This window comes from Miniopterus natalensis, chromosome 1 (genome assembly GCF_054644295.1).
Source record: "Miniopterus natalensis isolate mMinNat1 chromosome 1, mMinNat1.hap1, whole genome shotgun sequence".
NCBI classification, from domain to species: Eukaryota; Metazoa; Chordata; class Mammalia; order Chiroptera; family Miniopteridae; genus Miniopterus; species Miniopterus natalensis.
In genome coordinates, this window is record NC_142081.1 from 175,857,366 (window position 1) to 175,877,803 (window position 20,438).

General features: G+C 37.8%; 1 protein-coding gene across 2 annotated transcripts in view; it reads left to right on the forward strand.

Annotated features, from left to right (window-relative positions):
- Positions 1 to 252: 252 nt before the first annotated feature.
- The window catches only part of GABRA2 (gamma-aminobutyric acid type A receptor subunit alpha2), a 110,343-nt gene continuing 90,157 nt past the window's right edge, over positions 253 to 20,438 (forward strand). For both annotated transcript variants that reach the window (XM_087827605.1, XM_016206881.2), the window contains exons 1-2: positions 253 to 323; positions 2,786 to 2,901. In XM_087827605.1, the coding sequence (XP_087683731.1) occupies positions 259 to 323; positions 2,786 to 2,901 (181 nt within the window). In that variant the 5' untranslated portion in view covers positions 253 to 258. The remainder of the gene's footprint in view (positions 324 to 2,785; positions 2,902 to 20,438) is intronic.

Below are 20,438 nucleotides of genomic sequence, written 5' to 3' on the forward strand. Positions count from 1 at the left end.
GCGCGCAAAACAGTGTTTGCTGACGACGGGCAGAGTGTGATGACTTGATCATCTGGCTGTCAGAAGGAGAAGGAACCCCCCAAACCAGAGCCGGCGCTCACCCGCCAGCTCGCCCTGCTCCCTGCGCTGGAACCGCCCCCCAGCTGTGGCAGAGTCCCCCGAAATGACGGCCTCCGGGGGCTGCTGGGACGGCGGGGCGGCATTTCATTTTGCGTCTTTCGGTTTCCTTCCAGGGCTTTCCGAAGGGAGGCGAGGACCATGAGGCCGACCGTGGGCAGCGCGCAGCTGCTGCTGCTGGCCTCCCTGGTGGGGGGCCCCGCCAGGTGAGCGCGCGGCGCGGCTTCGGGGAGGGCTGCCTTTCCCAGCGAGGCGTGTTCGGAAGAATTTTTTTCTAATGATTTAAAAAGATTGTACCAAGAACCTGAACTACGTAGTGGCAGACGTGATAAAAAGTTCACTGCTTCTGGCTTTTAGCTATAAATACAAAAGTGAACGGAAACATTTCCTAAAAAAAAAATAAATAAAAAAAGGCTGAAGAAAACAGTATCCTTTGGATGGCATATTCTTGCAAGGAATTGAAGGGATGAAGTTATATGCATTTTTAATAACACCAAACTTCAATGAAGTCATTAGTTTTTCTTTAAGCCAAATGAAAAAGCACAAACTAAAATCATTTGTGTTAACTTCACGTTTTCCTTCCTCCCTCCCTCGCTCCCTCCCTCTCTCTTTCTTTTCTTTCCTTTCTTCTTGGCTCTTTTAGTCAACAGAGAAAAGCTAAATGATATGTGAGCCTTGAACCTCTAGGTGGAGGTAGTACACAACTTCACAATCACAAACAATAAAATAAAAGCTTAATTTGTTAATCAACTTTTTATATTATTGATTTGGAGATCTTTTGTTCTTAAAATAATTACTGTCATAAAGAGTACTGATTTTAAACATGTAACTAAATATTTTGCCTATGTTCTACAAACATGAAATATTTTTTTGCTTTTAGTAATTTCATCATAGTTGTAGTCTTTTCTGATTTTTTTATGACCACTGGACATCTTTTATTGATTGCCTTTAGTATGTTTTTAAAATACCAGGGGACTTAAAATATAAGATTCATAAGAATGTTCATGTAACCACTCCTTTTTTTTTTTTTTTAGAAAAAAATGTTTATTATACCTTTATTTCCCTTTTAACTTTTCATTTTTCTGTCCAATCTGTTGTCAAAGTATGAAAATATTTCCTAGAATTGAGAAGAAATAAATCTCTTTATAAAGACTCCTTTTAACTGGAGAAAAGTCTCATTTGACATCTTAATACTGACTTTAGAAAGAAACTGTGATATGTGATTCAAAAAACCCACTTTTGACTGAAAAGCTCTATGTGAAACTTTATGACTGTCTTAGTGATTGGTTCGAAAATTAGCTTAAGACATGTAGGAACTTGAGGATGGAGGGTCTGAACTAATTTGCTTACGTAATTTTTAAACATTTATCTTTATCAGTGTTTTAATATTTTCCCTGCTTTCAGGACAATATTTTAAATTGGTTATCAGTTTTTGATGTATTGTGACTATTTTTAGCTACTAGCTGTGTAATCATTTAAATGCAAATGGACCCTGTCAACGATGTTTTACATAATACACCTTGCTCAGAATGCAGATTACATAGAATCTTTTATTTTAAAGGAGCGAACACACTTGATCAATTAATAATCATTGAAAATCCTCAGCTTAACCATATTTCCCTCTATTAGTTTTCTGTTCTGTATTTGACCAATAATGCTCATGCCAGTGTTTCATTCTATTATATAAAAGATTCTCTATTTACTTATTTTTGGCCAGTAATTTAAATCTCTGAATCATTCTGGGGGAAAATGGCAGTGTAGAGGGACATTCTGTTTTATACAGAATGCTTCTGCATCAATTTGCTGGATGTCACAAAATCAGGTCTCTGGCTTTCTGATGGAAAAATAATGGAGAAAATCACTGTTTGTAACCCCCTTTTTGGTGATATTTTAAGACCATTTGTTCTTTCCACAAATTTATCACACACACACTTACAAAAGTAGCTGGGCGTTTGAATCTTTAGGTGACCCCTGTCTCTTTCTCAAAGTCCTGCCAGGAGGGGCCTCGACCTCCTAGGCTGTCTGCAGCTCTGAATGTGCTGCTGATCCTTTCAGAGCCCACCTCCACCTCCTGGCTCCGCGCAGCCTGGAACACAGCCAGCAGAGTTCCCCTGATGTCTGTATTGCGCTTGGCCATTGGGTGGAGGTATTCCCAAAGTAAGGAAGTCATCTTGGCTTAGAAAGAGAAAAAGACATAAAGGGAAAAAGAAAGGCACTCATGAGGAAGGCAGAGAAATTTAGTGTCTCCAAGGGAGCAAGTTTTTTCTGAATTAATATTCAAATCACTGAAGAATTATTTCAGGAGACCCTTTGATTGTTGTAGTTAGAATAACATTACTAATAGTATCTGCTTGTGATAATCTGCAATCATAATATATTCTAGGGAATAGATTTTAGGAAAAAAAGGGATAGTCCATACACATTGCTAGGGGGTAGATACCTGAAATAATTTTGACGTCAAACTTTCTAATAATCTGGTATTTAGTATCCATTTTCCACAGCTTATTTACCTTCCCCCATAGACATATAGGTATTTATCGAAGTGAAAAGAAGAGTGGGTTGCACTAACAGTTTAGGGAGCCTTAAAATTCAAATCAAGAAAGAAAAGCATATTGGCACTTGCAAAACACATATGTATATGTATCAGCTTATAAAATTATCTGTTTAGGTTGGTGCTGGCTAACATCCAAGAAGATGGGCCTGAAAATAACATTACCATCTTTACAAGAATTCTAGACAGACTTCTGGATGGTTACGATAATCGGCTGAGACCAGGACTGGGAGGTAAAAATAGTTTTACCTTTTTTAAACTCTCACGAAATAATGCCTTTAGAAGTTAAGATAAATATTTATATTTTAATACATTTTATGTATAAATGCATTTCCATGTATTAAAACACCGTAGATAATAGAAAGTAAGGTGTATGAAATAAACATTTTCTGTGATTCCTTTTATGCATACACACAACATATTTAACATATCTTTTATAGAATTGCTCAAGTCCTATAAGAGCCCTGACCTTCTGCATGAGTAGTTTTAAGTTAGTTCATTTACAATGGTTAAATTTTGTAAACTTGGAGTATGTGAAAGGGCCACATTATTGGGCAGAAATGCTTGTGTAATATCTGGTTTCCTTCATCACATTTTATAGGTGTCCATTTTAACATCAGTACAGATAGGCACAAATGGGTTACATAAATAAAAGAGTATCTGTGTTGTATTTCAACACACACTCTTTTTAGGATTCTGTGATATTTCTTATACAGCATGTGGCATTTCTAAAATGCAGCACAGGTTTGGCATTCTTGGAACTTTCAAAGACATTTAGATTCACGTTAACTGTAGGCCTAAATTTATTGGGCTGTGGCAGAGTTTGACTTGAAATGTAAACATTAATTTTTCAACTCAGAAAAGCAACCTGTTTTTATTCATAAAGGTAAAGAAAATTAGGCTTGGCTAATATGTTAAATTTTAATTATATTTCAGCATAGCTATATGATACTAAGGAGATTAGGTGAAAGAAGGCTAAATGTGTAATTCTTAAAGGGGTTTTGAGTTAAAATATCATTACTTATCCCTTCTAATGTGAGATATATATCTGTATGCGCACATTTATCACATGTGTGCTGTACTTACTAGGGTGTTCAATTTAACAGTTAATTCAAAATTAAGAGAAATTAGTTGAACACTTGATAGTAATCAAAGATTTATATAGTTAGCCTGGTTATTACCAGGTTGGCAATTTAGCAATATTAAGTTGAATAAGTACCTGGATGTTTACGTAAATACTTTCTTTGAAAAATGTAGGTGGTTGTTAATTTAATATATATTTAGCAATTATACGATTTGCATTGTCTAGGAATCAGAAAGAGCCAGGAAAAATACAATGTGTTTTTAAATAATAGGTCATTTAATTGCTATTAGTTTTTGACTTGAATCCTGAGTATTACCTTGCATTTTAAGAGAGAAATGCTGAGAAGGAACAATGTTCAGAAATATGACACTGTATCTCTCAGAAAGAATTCAATGGACTAATCTGCAGTTAGTTTTCTAAAAGGAAAGACTGAAAGGAACAGACCATTTCCTTAGTAATTAGTATGCTTAATGTGCATGAATATAAGGTATTACTGTCCATGTTAGCATATATGACAAAGAGCTATTGCCAAACTCATGCAACAGAAATATGCCTAGCATAAGGCTTTCACAATTCATGATGGTGGTTTGAGAGTTAGATTGCACTGAGGCAGATATTTTCCCTAAGCCATGAATTGTATCACTTTTAAATAAATTATGTGCTGTCCAAAACCAAAAATATTTGAGCTAGACCTTGGGTTTTGTCTCTGAGGCTTTAGGAGAAATTATTACACTGTGGCTGTATGGCTGGTAGTAGAAACTACCTGTGGCAGGGCATGGATTTTGCCATTTATCTCTTTATATTTCTTTTGTAATGTCTCTTACATTCATTTTTACTTACATTGTCAAGACTCAAATATAGATCCTGTCACCATTTTATTTGGGTTAATGTAATAGATTAAGTGGATCTTCTTGACTAGTGTTTTCTGGTTTCCCAAACTTTATCTGATGTTTTACATATGCTAATATTATTAGTGTTCTTTTATTCTTACGATACTTTTATATGCCACTCTCTTTTCTTGATCAGATGCATTCCGTGGCTCCCCATTGCCTTCAGTAGACGGTGGTGAGGAGTAGTGGAAAGAATATGGACCTTGGAGGCAGATAGATCTAGATTGGAGTTTCTTCTCCACCCACACACAAAACTGTGCCTTTCCCAGTTAATCTCAGTTTCCTTTATTTAAAATAGCCATGATAGATCTCCCTTTCTACTTCATAGGGCTGACGAGAGGATTACATAAACCAAAAGTGTACACAAGCTCGTGCCACACACTGGCCATTCAACAAAGATCTATTTCCTCTCTCTTCCCTTAGCTGTCTAAGTTGCCGATCAGGGTTTTCTACAATCTACTTCTCTGGCTCCATTTTTCCTTTGCCCTCCCATCCATTCTGCACTTCAAATGCATCTATTCACTTTCCTTTGCTAAGCCATCCACGTCTTCTGCCTGGGCCTTTGGGCATATTATCGCCTCTCACTGGAATTACCTTTCCTCTTCCTCTCTGAGGATCTAAACCTTACCTGTTCTATAAAGACCACGTCAACACTGGTCCTCTTTAGTAAAGATTTTTCTTAACTGAATTGAAGCACCCAGATTCAATTTTCTCTCTCTTGAATTTCTTTAGTGGTTGTTGGCTCTGTATCTCATTTGGTACTTATTATGTGCTATCTTGGATTATTTATTATGTTTTTATGTGTCTCTTGTTACTTTAACAAGATTGCAAGCTCATTGAGACAAGATATTGTATCATAAATCTGTGTGCTTTCAGCAACTAAATATTGATTTGCATATTGTGGCCATAAAATAAATGTTGATGGCTTGATTAACTTTTCTGTGACCAGTTAATCATCTGTAAAATGGAGCTACTCATACCTGGCTGACCATGTTCAAGTGATATGTTGAGCATCTTGCTGCAGAATTGCAGTGTTGCTTGGTGAAGAGAACCTAACTTTAGACTGTGGGGATTTAGGGAAAATCCTGGTTCTGGTACTGAACAATCCTATGACCTTTGAAACTTAGCCTCTCTGGGTCCACATTTGTCCTGTATAAAATGGTGTTACTAATAGTAACATTCTTAGAGTTTTGATGAACTATTAAATACAGTGACATATGCAAAGAATTTAGCACAGTGACTAGCATATAGTAGAGAGTTAATAAATAGCAGTGGCTAAAAGACTTCTACAAATTTTCTAAATGTACAGTTGTTAATGTAAATTATTCTTATGGTTACTTCTGCATCCACAGTTCTTAGCCTGAATGTTCATATGTCATTCCAAAGAGAAAGTTCAGGGAAATTACTTGTATCATTATGTTCCAGAAATTAATAAGGGAAAAAATGGGTTTGATTCTATTTTAATATATCAAACTGAACATCTCTATTGATGAGTAATTTGGATAATTAATCTCAATTATCACTTTCTTTCCTTTGTGACTAATATAAATGAATAAATAGGAAAGAGCAATCAGTTCTGGACCGTGAGTTAGAAAAATTGTTCTTTTCACCTGGCTGTGCCACTTGCTAGATCTTACCTTAGGCAAGGTACTTAGACAACCTGAGCTTTGGCATTTTCTCTGGGAATATGGGAATCATTGTATTTTATTCTGAGAGAAGGAGGGTAAATTGGGATTCACATATATAACAAAGGTTATACAATATACCCAGTGATACAATTTTAAGATATTTAATGATTAATAATAGATCCTCTTTAAAAGTTAAGTCAGATCATGCTGCTCAACTGCTTGAAACCCTGCAGTGGTTTCTACTTCATTCAGAATAAAGCCCAGATTTCTGTGGTGGCCTCCAGCACCCTGCAGGACCTGTCTCTCTGTTTTTCCTCTGACCTCACCTCACACGACTCTCCCTGCCAATGCTGCCGTCACACTGGCTTCCTTGCCGGTCTTTGAACGCACCAGGATGCTCCTTGGAGCCTTTTCCCTGGATATCCATTGATCTCTTCTTCCCAATGAGGCCTACCCTGACCAACCAAATACATGCAAGATAATTTATATCTTTATTCATGTTATGTTCATTGCTTATTTTTGGTCTCTTTTGCTACTACGTAGGCTCACTGAGGTCAGGGATTTTAGTCCATTTTGTTCTTTGGTTCCTATCATCAGTAAGTACTCAATTAAATATTTCTTGAATAAACATTTATTGCATTTATTTATTTTATTTTATTTTACTGTGCTACTGGGGAAAAGAATCAACTATAGATAGAAAGTATTCTTAAAATAAATGGAGCAGTTGTTATTTAATTACCACCTTAGACTTTCACTATTAGCATCAGCATATCTAAGGCTGAGTTCTTGTGAATTGGAACCATTGTTACACCAGTTACTCAAATTTCTGATTTAATGTTAGGTGCAGTTCTGCCGTGAACTGACTATGATTTTGGATGATTTTGGATGATTCATTTATCTGAACTGTGACTTAATTTTCTCCCCTGTGAAATGGAAGGAAAAGTTCTACTTATTCTGTTTATATTTCACAGGGATATTATGGGGCTCAAGGAAATTAATATTCTTAAGAAAGCATAGTGTGACATACATTTGATGAGTCTTAGTATTGTTGGGAATAGCAGGGGAGAGTTCTTCAAGGAGATGCCATCTTACAAGGTCGCATCCTTTAAAATCACGACCAGAAAATACTGGAATGTCTTGTGCATTAGTGGGCCTACTTCCTTGTGAGCCTGGAAGCCTGAGATGGGTTTGCCTTGATGTCTTATCTACCAAGACCACACATTCAGATCAACTAGAACAAATAACCGAATCGGTTTTTCCTTTTCTTTATTTTAGTCACTGGAGCTAACAATTCATGGTATCGCTAGTCTATTTTTATATTCCATAAGAGGCTTTCCAATTGTTAACTGAATGAAAGGAGCAACATTTGTTTTTTAGATGAATTTTATGGGGTCATTGGAAAAGTGGATGTGTAGACAGGCCTTGTATATTTTGACAGCTAACATCCACAGTGTTAAACAGTGACAACTATTAGAAATGACAAGCCTTGGTATCTAAATTATAGATTTAGTCTGGAGAATCTAGATTGAGTACCATGCTTAATTGCATGTCAAAAGGCTGTTTTGAGGAGGTTGTCTAGATAGGTTTTTTGTTTTTTTTTCCACTCAGTTCTCTTGTTTTATACTCTGAAACCTTGAAGAATCTTACAGCTTAAAGCCATGAAAAACACGTACGATCATAGTATTAGGGTGGCTGAGGGTGAGTTTTCAACTTCACTCTTGGATATTTATCCTCAGGCTATAGGGTGATGTGTGGTAACATGTTCTATGAATTTTACTACTCTCAAATTTATAAAAATAAAATATAGACTATTCAGTGGAAAATGTATAGAAAAATCTGATCTCTCCCAGAACCTAAGAGGGACTCTGACCTCAAAACAACATTGTATTACTGTATAAAGTAATGGTTAAGACCAATGCCTCTGGATACCAGCATCTTTGGATTTGAATTCTGTTGCCACCCTATATTAACTACAAAACTTTTAACGTATTACTCAACCTCTCCTTGCTTTTGTTTCTTTATTTGTACAATGAGAGTAAAATTATGTAACTTATTGGTTTTCTGGGATTGAATTTTTTGAATCTGAATCCTTCGGACAGTTTCTGACATGCAGACTAAAACCTCAATACATATTGATATTATTATCACTATTATTTTTGGTCCTACTATACTACTTCTACTATGAATGCAATAGAAGACATCACCCAGTGTTTCAATTTATAACAGCTATGACTTCTAAAAAATGATAAATTTGTAGCTCATATAACCCACATTTAAAGAAAGGAGATGTTTGTATCTTTCTTACACAGTGAGTTTCATTGTGCAGGCACACTTTTGTATGTGTAAGGAATCTCTGAAAACAAAACGTACCATAAAAGAAATATGACAAATTTATTGCTTTCTATAATTATTATGACATATCACAATTTGGCATCATCAGTTCATGATAATGAATTTACCTGTAGGAGCAAAATTATATTTGTATCAAAAAAGCTCATTATAAAACATCAGTAGTGATTTTAGAGATGTTAATCTGAAAGAAGCATGTTGATCAGCCTAATACGGGATGTGCCAGGTACTTGAAAGGTCTTGTAACTATGGAGTGTATGCCTGACACTTGACAGCATCCTATGAGGGTAGGGGTGGTGGAAGCATCAGGAGGGAGACAGCACATTGTAAATGACCTGTAACCTCTCTAAAGAGTTCAGGAGGAAGGGAAAGTGAGCTGCAGGATGAGCACAACGGAGGAGATTAAGTTGTCAAGAAGTTCTAGTCTCAGGTGGAGGGCACATGAGATTAAGTTGTCAAGAAGTTCTAGTCTCAGGTGGAGGGCACATAAACCTCCAACATCGGGGACTCTGCTTCTTTGAAAAGCTGTGATATTTGGCATTCTCCTCACTCAGCAGCTGCACTTGGGGCTGATGCTCTCGAAGAAGCACAAGGCAGCTAGAATCTCATCTGTCACCCCTTCTGACTTAGACTTCTTAGATTCCCTAAAGTGTCCATAGGAGGGTAATTTTCAGAATAAGCCTTGGCATCGAGAAATTTCAGAGATTTTTTCACTCTCTGCCACCAGATTGCACTCACTTGAGTTTGCCTAAGGGTCACCGGGGACACAATTATTTCATGAGTGAGACAATGGAAATGAGTTTAGGGTGATTTCACATAAGGGTGTAAATAGCTTTCAGGAAATGTGTAAATGACTACTATCAAGTCACTTGTTATTTCCTATTCACATAAAATTATTTTGTGGAAAGCATGAAACATAGAAAGCAGAAAGGCACTTGCTGCCTGAGGTGAGATGCTACAGGGGAGGCTGGAAACTCTGGGCATGCTTTTCTTTCTTCTTCTTTTTTTTTTTTTTTTATATCTTTATTGATTTCAGAGAGAGGAAGGGAGAGGGAGAGAGATGTAGAAACATCAATGATGAGTCACTGATCGGCTGCCTCCTGCACGTCCCCGACTAGGGATCGAGCCCGCAACCCGGGCATGTGCCCTGACCGGGAATCAAACCCCGATCGCCTGGATCCTAGGTCGACGCTCAACCGCTGAGCCACGCCCGGCTGGGCCGGGCATGCTTTTCAAAGTCAGTTCCTTCAATTTTGTCCCCTGGCCAGCTACCTGCTACTCCCCTCTGGCACCAGAATCCTATGGGCTTCATTACAGTGCATGTTAGGTTAAAATAACACCACCACCACCACAGGGCAGTGTTATGCACATGCATTTGGATTCTTTCTAATATTTCAGGGCAAAACTAAGGAACATCGTATGTTTCTCCACACCCGCACTAACGCTGCGAGTAACCCTGTCAGACTAGCACTAAGACCGGCTTCTTCAGAAATGTTGAGAGTGGAGGTAATTTTGTGAAACTTATTCTGTTTGTTTTAACTACATATATATAGCTTGCAATTATTTCACAGAAAAGGCAGCAATAACATGCCTGAGATTGCATGGTGGGACTTATACTCTCAAATCTCCAGCAAAATTCAAGGTAACGTCATTGAAGTGCACGGCCCAGAGAATACTGCCTGTGTTTTAATAATCGAAGGCGAAGGCTTTGTTTTTCCCTTAAAACATTACTTAGTAGCAGTTTGTTCTGTCAACCATTGCTGTTAGAAAGGTGTTGCCCCCAGCTGTAATTTCCAGGGATTGTTATTTTTGCTTTTTCAGGCACAAGTGTGCTTTACCCACCGTATTGTTTGCCCTCTAGCTTTTAACTCAGGTGCAATCAAAGTCGTTCTTTTTCCCTCGTCTTTGAACATGCAGTGGATAAACTGGACCGTAGGCATGACCCAGCCATTTGTTTCAGTATTATTATTTTTATTGCTACAGCTCAGTCATATTGTAGAAATCTATGTTAGTCGTGGAGATGGCCAAGTAAACAGCTTGGCCAGTCAGTAATTCATTGCTTTTCAGTATGTTAACATGGAAGGAGTGACATGAAATTATTCTAGTATTCTGTTCCCTCACCATGTGCGTTGAAGGCTTCTGGCGTGCCCGACCTTCTGCAGGTATGAAGATGTAACGTCCAGTGTCGGCCTCAGGGGATGACCTTCCTCGGAGGACAGGTTGTTAATATAACTTGAAACACTAGAACATGCTATTGAAGTTTAGAGAAGTAAGAAATCACTTTTACTTGCACCATATATAGTTCTGTGCCTGTATACATAGTTCATTCATCCAACTGTTTCTAAGGGCTGGCGATTTGCTGGGCCCTATTTTAAATGCTGGAGACACTATGATGAACAAGAACCAGTCTTTGCAGAAATTCACATTACACCAGATTTTGGCTCTTTCTGCCTTTTGAGTGTCCTAGACATTGTTTTCTTTTTCCCCCTCCTTAATTAAGAGTACTGTATGATCACCCTGTATTTCCTTTATTGAACTGTAAGTCTTCTCTCGGAAAGGGAATAGTGATTTCTGGCATATTCACTGCCAGGCTGAGAGTTATGCTCCCTGTGGAAGTACATAGCGATCAGAGAGCACGTCTTTCTGTCTGCTGTAGGGGTGCGAGAGTGTTTATGTTGTGTGGCATTCCCAGAGGCAATAAAGCAAGTGTTAATTCCAGTAGAAACTTCTTGACACTCCTCTGTTCTCTTCTTAAGGAAACTGTATTTTCTGCCTTATCTTAATTTGTTTTGAGCTACAGATAAGTTAAATAATAACTAGATATGCCCTGTGAAATAAAGAAAATAAACGACATGAGATATAATATAATGAGTATTTGAATTTTTAATATTCCTGACAAAATAGAATTCTGAAAACTTGTTTTTAATTTGATATACTCTCATTTCTTGAGGTACAGATCTTATCATTTAAGAGTAAAGGATGAAGATAATAAAATTAACATTTAAATTCAAAAAGATTTCACGTAGAAGCTCATCAAAGTAGGAAAATCAATTTATCATAAGACATTGATCCCTTAGAATTCCCCACTGGGTTTTCTCATTTCAGGTGACTTACATTAGGTGTAGTTTTCATATATTTGTAAGTTTTTATTATACCTTTTTAAAAATTAAAAAAAACCACCTAGCATGTAAAAAAGTATAAGTCCATCTTTATCTTAATTTGATGTGAGTTAAATGATGTGAATTTTTAAGTTTTTTGTATTTATACTTGTTTTTTTCAATATTTAAAACATGTTAAAAATAAAAGTTTTTATATAAAATTCAAAAATATAGTACTCTGTTACAAGAGCATCCTTTTAAATAAACATCTTTATTAAAATTCAGGATGTTCCTCATTAGGGAGTGAATGTAAAATGTAGCACAGACAGAGATTGTTCCAGTAGTGTGTGGGAGGCCATTCTTTCTGTACTATGGTATTTCAGTTAAGGTATTATGAATTTGATTTAAAGCATAATGAAAAATGTAAGGTTTTTCTTCTTCTGATATAGTATTCACAGAAAAATATACGTCCACATTAAGATAGTGCTGTTTTCAACTATTTGGTGGAGATGCTTAGTGAAGTCTACTAGACTTTAGAAGTATTTCAGGACTATGAAATGATGAGTGATACAATGAATTTCTTCTGTGAGTTGAGGGGTAGAGCTATGTCACAAGGTTAAGGAAGGTTGAAGAAAGGATGAGAGAGCTTCCTAATGGCATTCCCAAACCCATTATTTAGATTATGTTTTGTAGTGGTACCAAAAGCATTTTAGTAAGTACTAGGGAAGCATTTGGCTTCCATTAAGAAGGTAAAAGGATCAGGTGCTTTTAGTATGGTATGTATTGAAACCTCTCCAGGGAAAGGAGATCTCCAGGCTTGAATTGGAGGAGTGGTCTGGGAGAATGTGAACAAAGGCCATGGGAGACATTTAGAAAAAGGTGAAAGGTTTCCACTTTGCTCCTAGTTACTCACAAGTAGGTTTTACATTTGAAGCAAAAGATGCTGAATTGCTACTCAGATATAGGGGTTGGGAAGTCCAAAATTTTTCAATTATATGAAATTTTTAAAAGCCTTTACAATAGAATTAGGCAAATCGGCCATAGCCAGGCAACAGCAGTAAATGGAACAAATTCATATTTGTTACCATGATTACATAGAGAAGCTTGTCAATCTCTTAAGAAAGAAAATAGTGAACTAAAATGCCAGGCAGGTTTACAAGGAAGATTAAAATTTGGATACCAAGAAAGAAGAAGTCTTAATTAAAAGAAAATGGAATTGCAAGGCTGGTGTTCCAGTCGGGTAGAGGGGAATATGGGAGAGTAGATATAATTAGTTATCTAGGGCATGTGAGAGAATCATCATCGAAACAAAAAGTGTGAGGCTGATGATTGTACTTTGTAGAATAGCAAAAGAATGGTCCAATAGATGTTAGAGGAGCTGGAGCTCTACCATCTCCAGAGAGTAAAAGGTGTGGGCTTAGGTGGTGAAATGTTATGAGGGAATGGGGCGAATGTAGGGCCACTTTAAAGGGAGTTGTCATTAGAACATTACAGTAAAGTCCCCTGATAACTAAAAATTAAAACGGAATATCCTTTTATCATTGTGAGTAGCTTTTGCCTTAATAACCGTTACAGAGTTGCAAGATCAAAGATAAGTAACAGGAAAAGTAAACAGAACCATATTACTAATAGTGTTTATATTAAAGCCTGCCACCATTTCAAAGAGATTAAATATAAAAACTTGGCTTGTTATTCTTAAAACCTATAAACCAGAATAACAGTGTCAGAATTCTTTTTTTCTTCAAATTTTAAGTGCTTTTATTATTTATTTATTTATTTATCTATTTTTAATTTATCTTTATTGTTGAAAGTATTACAAATGTCCCCCTTTTTTCCCCTCCACCCAGCACCATCCCCTCCAGGTCTTCACCACACTATTGTCTGTGTCCATGGGTTATACATATATGTATATAAGTTCTTAGGTTCATTTTTCCCCACCCACCCACCTGCTCCTGACTTCACTCTGAGATTCATAAGTCTGTTCCATGCTTCTATGTCTCTGGATCTATTTTGTTCATCAGTTTATTTTGTTCATTAGATTTCACATACGAGTAAGATTGTGTGATATTTGTCTTTCTCTTACTGGCTTATTTCGCTTAGCACAACACTATCCAGGTCCCACCATGCTCTTGAAGGGTAAAGGACCCTTCTTTTTTACAGCTGCATAGTGTTCCATGGTATAAATGACTGAGAAGATGCTTGATGTGATTTCAGCCTTCTTGAACTTGTAGAGACTTGTTTTGTGGCCTAACATGTGGTCTGTCTTTGGGAATGTCTCATGTGTACTTGAGGAGAATGCATATTCTGCAGTTTTGGGGTGAAATGTTCTGTAAATATCAATTAAATTTATTTGATCTAATGTGTCATTTAGTCACTGTTTCCTTATTGATTGTTTGTCTGGAAGATCTATCCAGTAAAGTCAGTGGGGTGTTAAAGTCCCCTACTATGCCTGTATTGCTGTCAATTTCCCCCTTAAAGTCCTCCAGAAGTTTTTTGGTTTTTTTTTCAGCCTGTATGGGTCTTTTATTCTGAGGTGGGTCTCTTGAACACAGCATATATTTGAGTCACATTTTCTTATCCATTCAGCTACCCTATGTATTTTGATTGGAGCATTTAATCTATTTACATTTAAGGTTATTATTGATAGGTACTTATCTATTGCTGTTTTATTTCTTTATGCCTACGTTTCTTTTTCTCTCTATTTCAATTTCTTATTACAGCAGTCCTTTTAACATTTCTTGCAATGCTGGCTTGTTGGTGATAAACTGTTTTAGCCTTTTTTCTCTGGGAAGCTCTTTATTTCACTATCTATTTTGAATGATAGTCTTGCTGGATAGAGTAGTCTTGGTTTTAGATTCTTTCTTTTATTACCTTGCATACTTCATTCCATTCCTGTAGAGTTTCTGATGAGAAATCAACTGACAGCCTTATGGGAGCTCCTTTATAGGTAACAGATTGCTATTCTTTTGATGCCTTTAAGATTCTTTCTTGTCTTGAATTTTTGGCATTTAAATTATGATGTGTCTGGGTGTGGGCCTGTTGGGTTCTTCTTGCTTGGGACTCTCTGTGCCTCCTGAACTTGTATGACTTTTTCCTTCACCAGGTTAGGGAAGTTTTCCGCCATTATTTCTTCAAACAAATTCCCTATCCCTTGCTTATTCTCTTCCCTTTCTGGCTTCTTATGATACAAATATTGTTGTGCTTCATGTTGTCCCACAGCTCCCTTAAACGGTCCGGTATTTTAATTGTTTTTCTTTTTGGTTCTCTGATTGAGTAATTTTTTCTACCCTGTCTTCTAATTTGCTGATCCAATCCTCAGCTTCCTCTAATCTGTTGTTTATTCCTTCCAATGTGCTTTTTATTTCTACTATGTCATTCTTCATTTCCTTCATAGTTTCCATTTCTTTTCTCATGGTGTTGAGCATCCTTATGATCAGTGTTCTGAACTCTATATCTGTTAGATTGCTTTTCTCCATTTAATTTAGCTACTCTTCTGGGGAGTTTTTTTGTTCTTTCATTTGTGGCTTGTTTTATTGTCTCCCCATTTTGACTGCCTGTTTGGCTTTGTTTCTATGTATTAGGTAGATCTTCTAGGATTCCCAGTCTTTTGGATGGTCTCTAGTGCAGACCAATGTCAGACACTGTGACTGGCCTCGAGTACCGTGTTTAAAGCTTTTTGTACTCCATAGCTTGTGGTTTCCTCCACTGGGGCTGGGTGCATTTGGGAAGGACCAAGATTCACACCAAGTTCTGCTTCTCTAAGCCCTGGGTCCAGAAGCAATTCAGGCAAAGACTCAAAGCACTCAGAGGCTGATTGTTATTCAGTCTCATAATGAGCCTCAGGCTGTAGAAACTCCATAGGGTGGGGTGAGAGGTTTTCCAATGGGGTGGGGCAATTGCTTATTCCCCAGGAAAAAGCTCTACGGACACTAAATGTCTACCTGAGAAAGATGTCCTCTGCAGTATGGGGAATGACTCAGCACAGGAATCCAGATGGCTGCCCTCTGAGCTCTATCCCCTGAGCCAGCCCTCCTAGATTCTCCTCACACAGCTCCAGTCCACTGTGCCCTCCGCTGGAGCCCAGGGTGAGTGGCTGCACATGAAACTTTGTGTGTTGGCCTTTTAAGAGGGTGCCTGCATTTCCAGCCATCTCTCCCTGGCCGACAGAAACCCTGCTGCTTTTCACAGCCAGATGTTATGTGAGTACCCCTCTCAGTTCTGGTGCTCTGAACTGGGGAGCCCAGCTTGGGGATTAGATTCCGGAGTTCTCAGTGGGAACCCTCACAGCTGAGATATCCTCCAGGAACTTCAGCTGCTGCCTGTGGGAGCCCCTCAGCCCTCTCACACCACCACACTTCCTACCAGTCTCTGTGTAGTCTCTACTTAATGTCCTTGGTTTTGAGGGTGCTCTCCAGCTCATCTTCAGTTGGTTATTCAGGATGATTATTCTGTATTTTACTTGTAATTCCAGTCTTGTCCTGGGAGAGTGTTAGTGTAGCTTCCACTCAATTCACCACCATCTTGGAATGTTGTCATTGTCAGAATTCTTAAAGGATAGCACCAGGCGGATGAAGTAGTGGGAACATTGCTGTAACAGAACCCATTTCAACCTGCATTCTTTAGAGCATCTCAGATAGTCTGAAGGGTTCTTGAAGACGTTTTTAGCTGCCACCAAACTGATCTTATGACTCATAGCTTTAGCAGGGAGGGTCCTGTAGGCTTTCCATTATTACCTGTGAAATTCAGGGATGATGAAAAGTCCCATGGGACCCCGTTGTTAGCTCAGGATTGTGATATTTACATTTTGATGCAGTTCTGCTCATTACACTGATGTTCCCTGCCTTTGTCACTCTCCTTTAGCTTCTGCCACACCCAATCTATTCTGTCATTTTTGGTGACATCTTCTAATACAGACGTGTCACACTCAGGCATTTCACTGCCGCCAGTTGCAGGGAGCAGCTGCAAATGCTGCCGTTATCGTTGCTGCCTCAGTACAACTGGGGGGTTAAGCAGAGTCTATCAGCAGACAGGGAAAGTGGGCAGGTGCATGTTTAAGTGAGTGGATGTGAAAGTCAGGCAGAAAGCACATGTCTCTTCATCAGATCCTTTCCCTTTAGGGAACCGTTTTGTGACCTGTCATTTCCATAATTTTCCCCACTTCTCAGAGAGGGTGGTGTGACACTTTACACACTTCTGTCTGAAGACATTAGAAGAAGATGTAATAATCTCAAGTGGCTTTTTATAGTGCAAATTGAATGCCAGTTGGAAACAAAGGAAGCCTTGCTCCTTAACACTGGGATAGAATAATAAAATATAGGTGATAGAAGTGTATCATTGTAGCCTTTATCAGTTAAGGATGTATTTGAAAGTAACAAGAAATAAATCTATCTGCAGTGAATTCAGTGGAATCAACTTTTCTCACAAACAAGAAGTCTAGGGGTAGGTGCTGCTAGTACTGGCTGAGTTCTTAAATGATGGCATCAAGAGCGCAGACTCTATTTTTCCACTTCTTTTTCTTTAATGTTCAATTCTGGCTGCTGCAGCTCCAGCTGTCATCTCCACAATCCAGCCTAGAGTGAAAGGGAGTGAAGGCACCAGCTCCGTTAGTTCCTTTCATCAGAAAAATAAGCCTTCCCAGCACTTGTAGCTGGTTTTCACCTTTATCTCATAGCTATTTTCTGCTAGGAGAGCATTTGAGAAAATGTGTCTTACCTGGGGTTGGGCACATTTCTACCCTAGGTAAAACTGGAGAATACTTATAAGGAAGATGGGTTGGATATGCAGGCAGTTACTCGCCAGCAATACCTACCACCTGTACTAATGCTGATAGAAAAGGTACTTAACCTCTCTGTGCCTCAATTCCCTGCTTTGCAGAATGAAAACTATCAGTTTCAATGATAAGATGATGTATCTGAAGTACTTAAAAGTTGAATTGCATATGGATTACCAAGGTGGTGATTCTTAAAATGCAGATTTTGATTCAGTTTGTCCCTCTGAAGCTTAAGGGTCTGCGTGTCTAACAGGCCCCCAGGTGATGCTAATGCTGCTAGTCCTTGGGCCACACTTTGAGTAGAAGGAAGTACTCAGCTAAGGCTACCGTCTTGTACAAGCCCATTGTGCAGTATAGAGAATGGATTGGAATGAAGAGAAGAGGCCCTGTAAGTACTCACTCAATGCTGCTGTTATTATTGTTATTACTGTCTTGGTTTTCTTTAGCTATTAGGAATTCACATTTCTGTTTCTAAAGTGTGACAGTGATAAACCTTACTTTTATCAGAATATAATCTTAGACAAGTTTATTCTTTAAGATATGCTTTTACAAAATTGTTAGTGAATATTAGAACTGAGCGTTAACTTCTGTAGATGTACTACATAATGTTAAATATAATTTCTCTATCCAGTTATCAGTATACTTTAATTTTACACGTCATAATATATCTATATATTTAAACAAAAAAGAAAACAAACCCGTGATAATGCCATGGTAGTATTTGAACTCTGTTTCATAAAAATGTGTTAGCTATACCAATTAACTAGTTATGAGAAAAAAAATACTGACACGAAGATTATAAACTAAATTAATATGAATACTTGATTACAAAAAGGAATCGAATTCTGAATATGGTGTTGTTGTAAATGAAATGCTACCACAGGTGTAATTTTGGAGCAAATAACAGCTCTCTCTTCAAATCAGTTTTTGTTCCATTTACATTGCTTCAGAATTTTCTTTTTGAGCAGATTTTTCTTTAAAGTTATTATGTATGGTTTGTATTAGAGTGACTTACAGACACCAGATTGTAAACCTAGAGGATCCTAAATTCTAAAAAACATTGTATTTCAATTCTAAGACATTAACAAGGGGGAGGGGCCTTTGAGCGGAAGAGGCTGAGGTGGCAAAGTCATGTATTAGAGCATCAGAAACATTACACACAGGAAAACTTTCCTTTTTCATCTCTCTATGGCCTTGGACAAACAATTACTATCTCTGTGCCTATTTCCAACACGTAAAAATCAGGGAACTATACCAGTGACCTGCAATGTCCCTTCCATCTAAAATTCCTCCTGACTTTTTGTAGCTTGTTTCAAGGCAAATGAGTAGAAAATGAGGTTCTTGGAACAGGAATCTAAGACCAATTTTTTCTTCATTGTAGAGAAATTGAGAGGCAGAGTGTGGACCTGGATAGCTGTGAAGAGTACAAAGGCTGTTTCATCATCCAGCTTGTAGCACTTAGGAATTTGTGCAAAACTAAGTACTCCCGTTTCTTGAAAATTCCAATTAAGAGCTTCTCTTAAAGCGGACTGAGGTTTGATTAGGAAGTGATTGGTACACATGAGGCAGTGATAAATGGACCAAATATATTTAGCAATACCAGTGTTTACATGTCTAAATATTGCTCTGTATGTATGTGAGGTGAATGCCAACATCTCTTCAAAGCTCACCCTCTTTGACTTCTCTGCTCTATTGGATGTTGTAAATCTATTTCCTCTTGAAACTGTGTTTCTACCCTTCATCTATTTCCTTCTCTGGTTCCTCTTTATCTTCTCTCCTCTTGTACGTGCTCCCTAAAGTTCAGTAGTTTTAACTCTCACTGTTTTCACTTTAAGGATTTCCCTAGGACAGTCCTATTCAGTTCCATAGCCTCACACATTAACCCATATGTGAGTGATCTCTCGTCCTGATGCTGTTTTCTGATGTAGATTTGCGCTTGTTGCCCAGGTGAACTCCCTTGTATGACCGCCCACTGCTTTCAGGATCAGCTCCAGAGAACTTAATGTAGTGTACACAGGCTCTGGCCTCTGTCCACTTTGCTGACCTCATCTCTCACTACATATCGCTGTCTTGCACAAAGGGAATTGAATTCACTGACCTTGTTTCGGTTTTTATTTTTTCATGCATTTGTCTTTCTCTAGCCTGTGGGCCTTTAGGCAGGCTGTTGCTTCTGTTGGGAACACATTTGTCTTTCTTCTGGTTCTAGTTTAGATGTCACTATTTTCTAGCAGCCTTTTGTTATCACCACACACACACACACCCTACATCTCTATTGAACAAATTGCCCATTTCTATATTTGGCATAATATTATTGTGCTGTTTTGTAACGCCGTGTTCCACCAGTTGGACTCTAAGATCTCTAAAGGCAACATTGACAACTTCTTGTCTGTTGTTCTAGCCCAGTCATGTATAATGCTTCCAGAAGGTAGACAGTAATCATAATATTTGTTGAATAGATGAATAGACAGATGATAAACCGTGTTTTTTCATACATGAAATTTCTCAAACTTAGAGAAAGTAAATTCACAATTTTGCCACCTAGAACTGCTTTTCATGCTGTGGTTCCCTTGCATGGTTAATGTATCCCTATTTGTTAAGCTACAAAAGCTAAAAATCCGTCTGAGAATAATTTCAAATTCTCTTTACTCCTTTCCAGTCTCCTAACTGTAGTTGTGCTATCTGTCCTCTTATATATAGACATCTACCTGAGTGGTTGGCTTGTTTTTGTTTTTAAATAAATAATTAACTTAAAAAATTTAGAAATCAGGATACTTTCAATAAAAATGAGGATTGCTGTCTTCTAATAATGGCAGATCTGGTGGCCCCAGGCTGAAAATTCTTGATAGAAATAGAAATTAAATTGAGGACAGAATTTGAAACTAAGCAATAGTTTTTCTCCTAATAGAGGGAGTGTGTCCTCTACATTTAGCCAGAAATCTCAGGTCCATGTC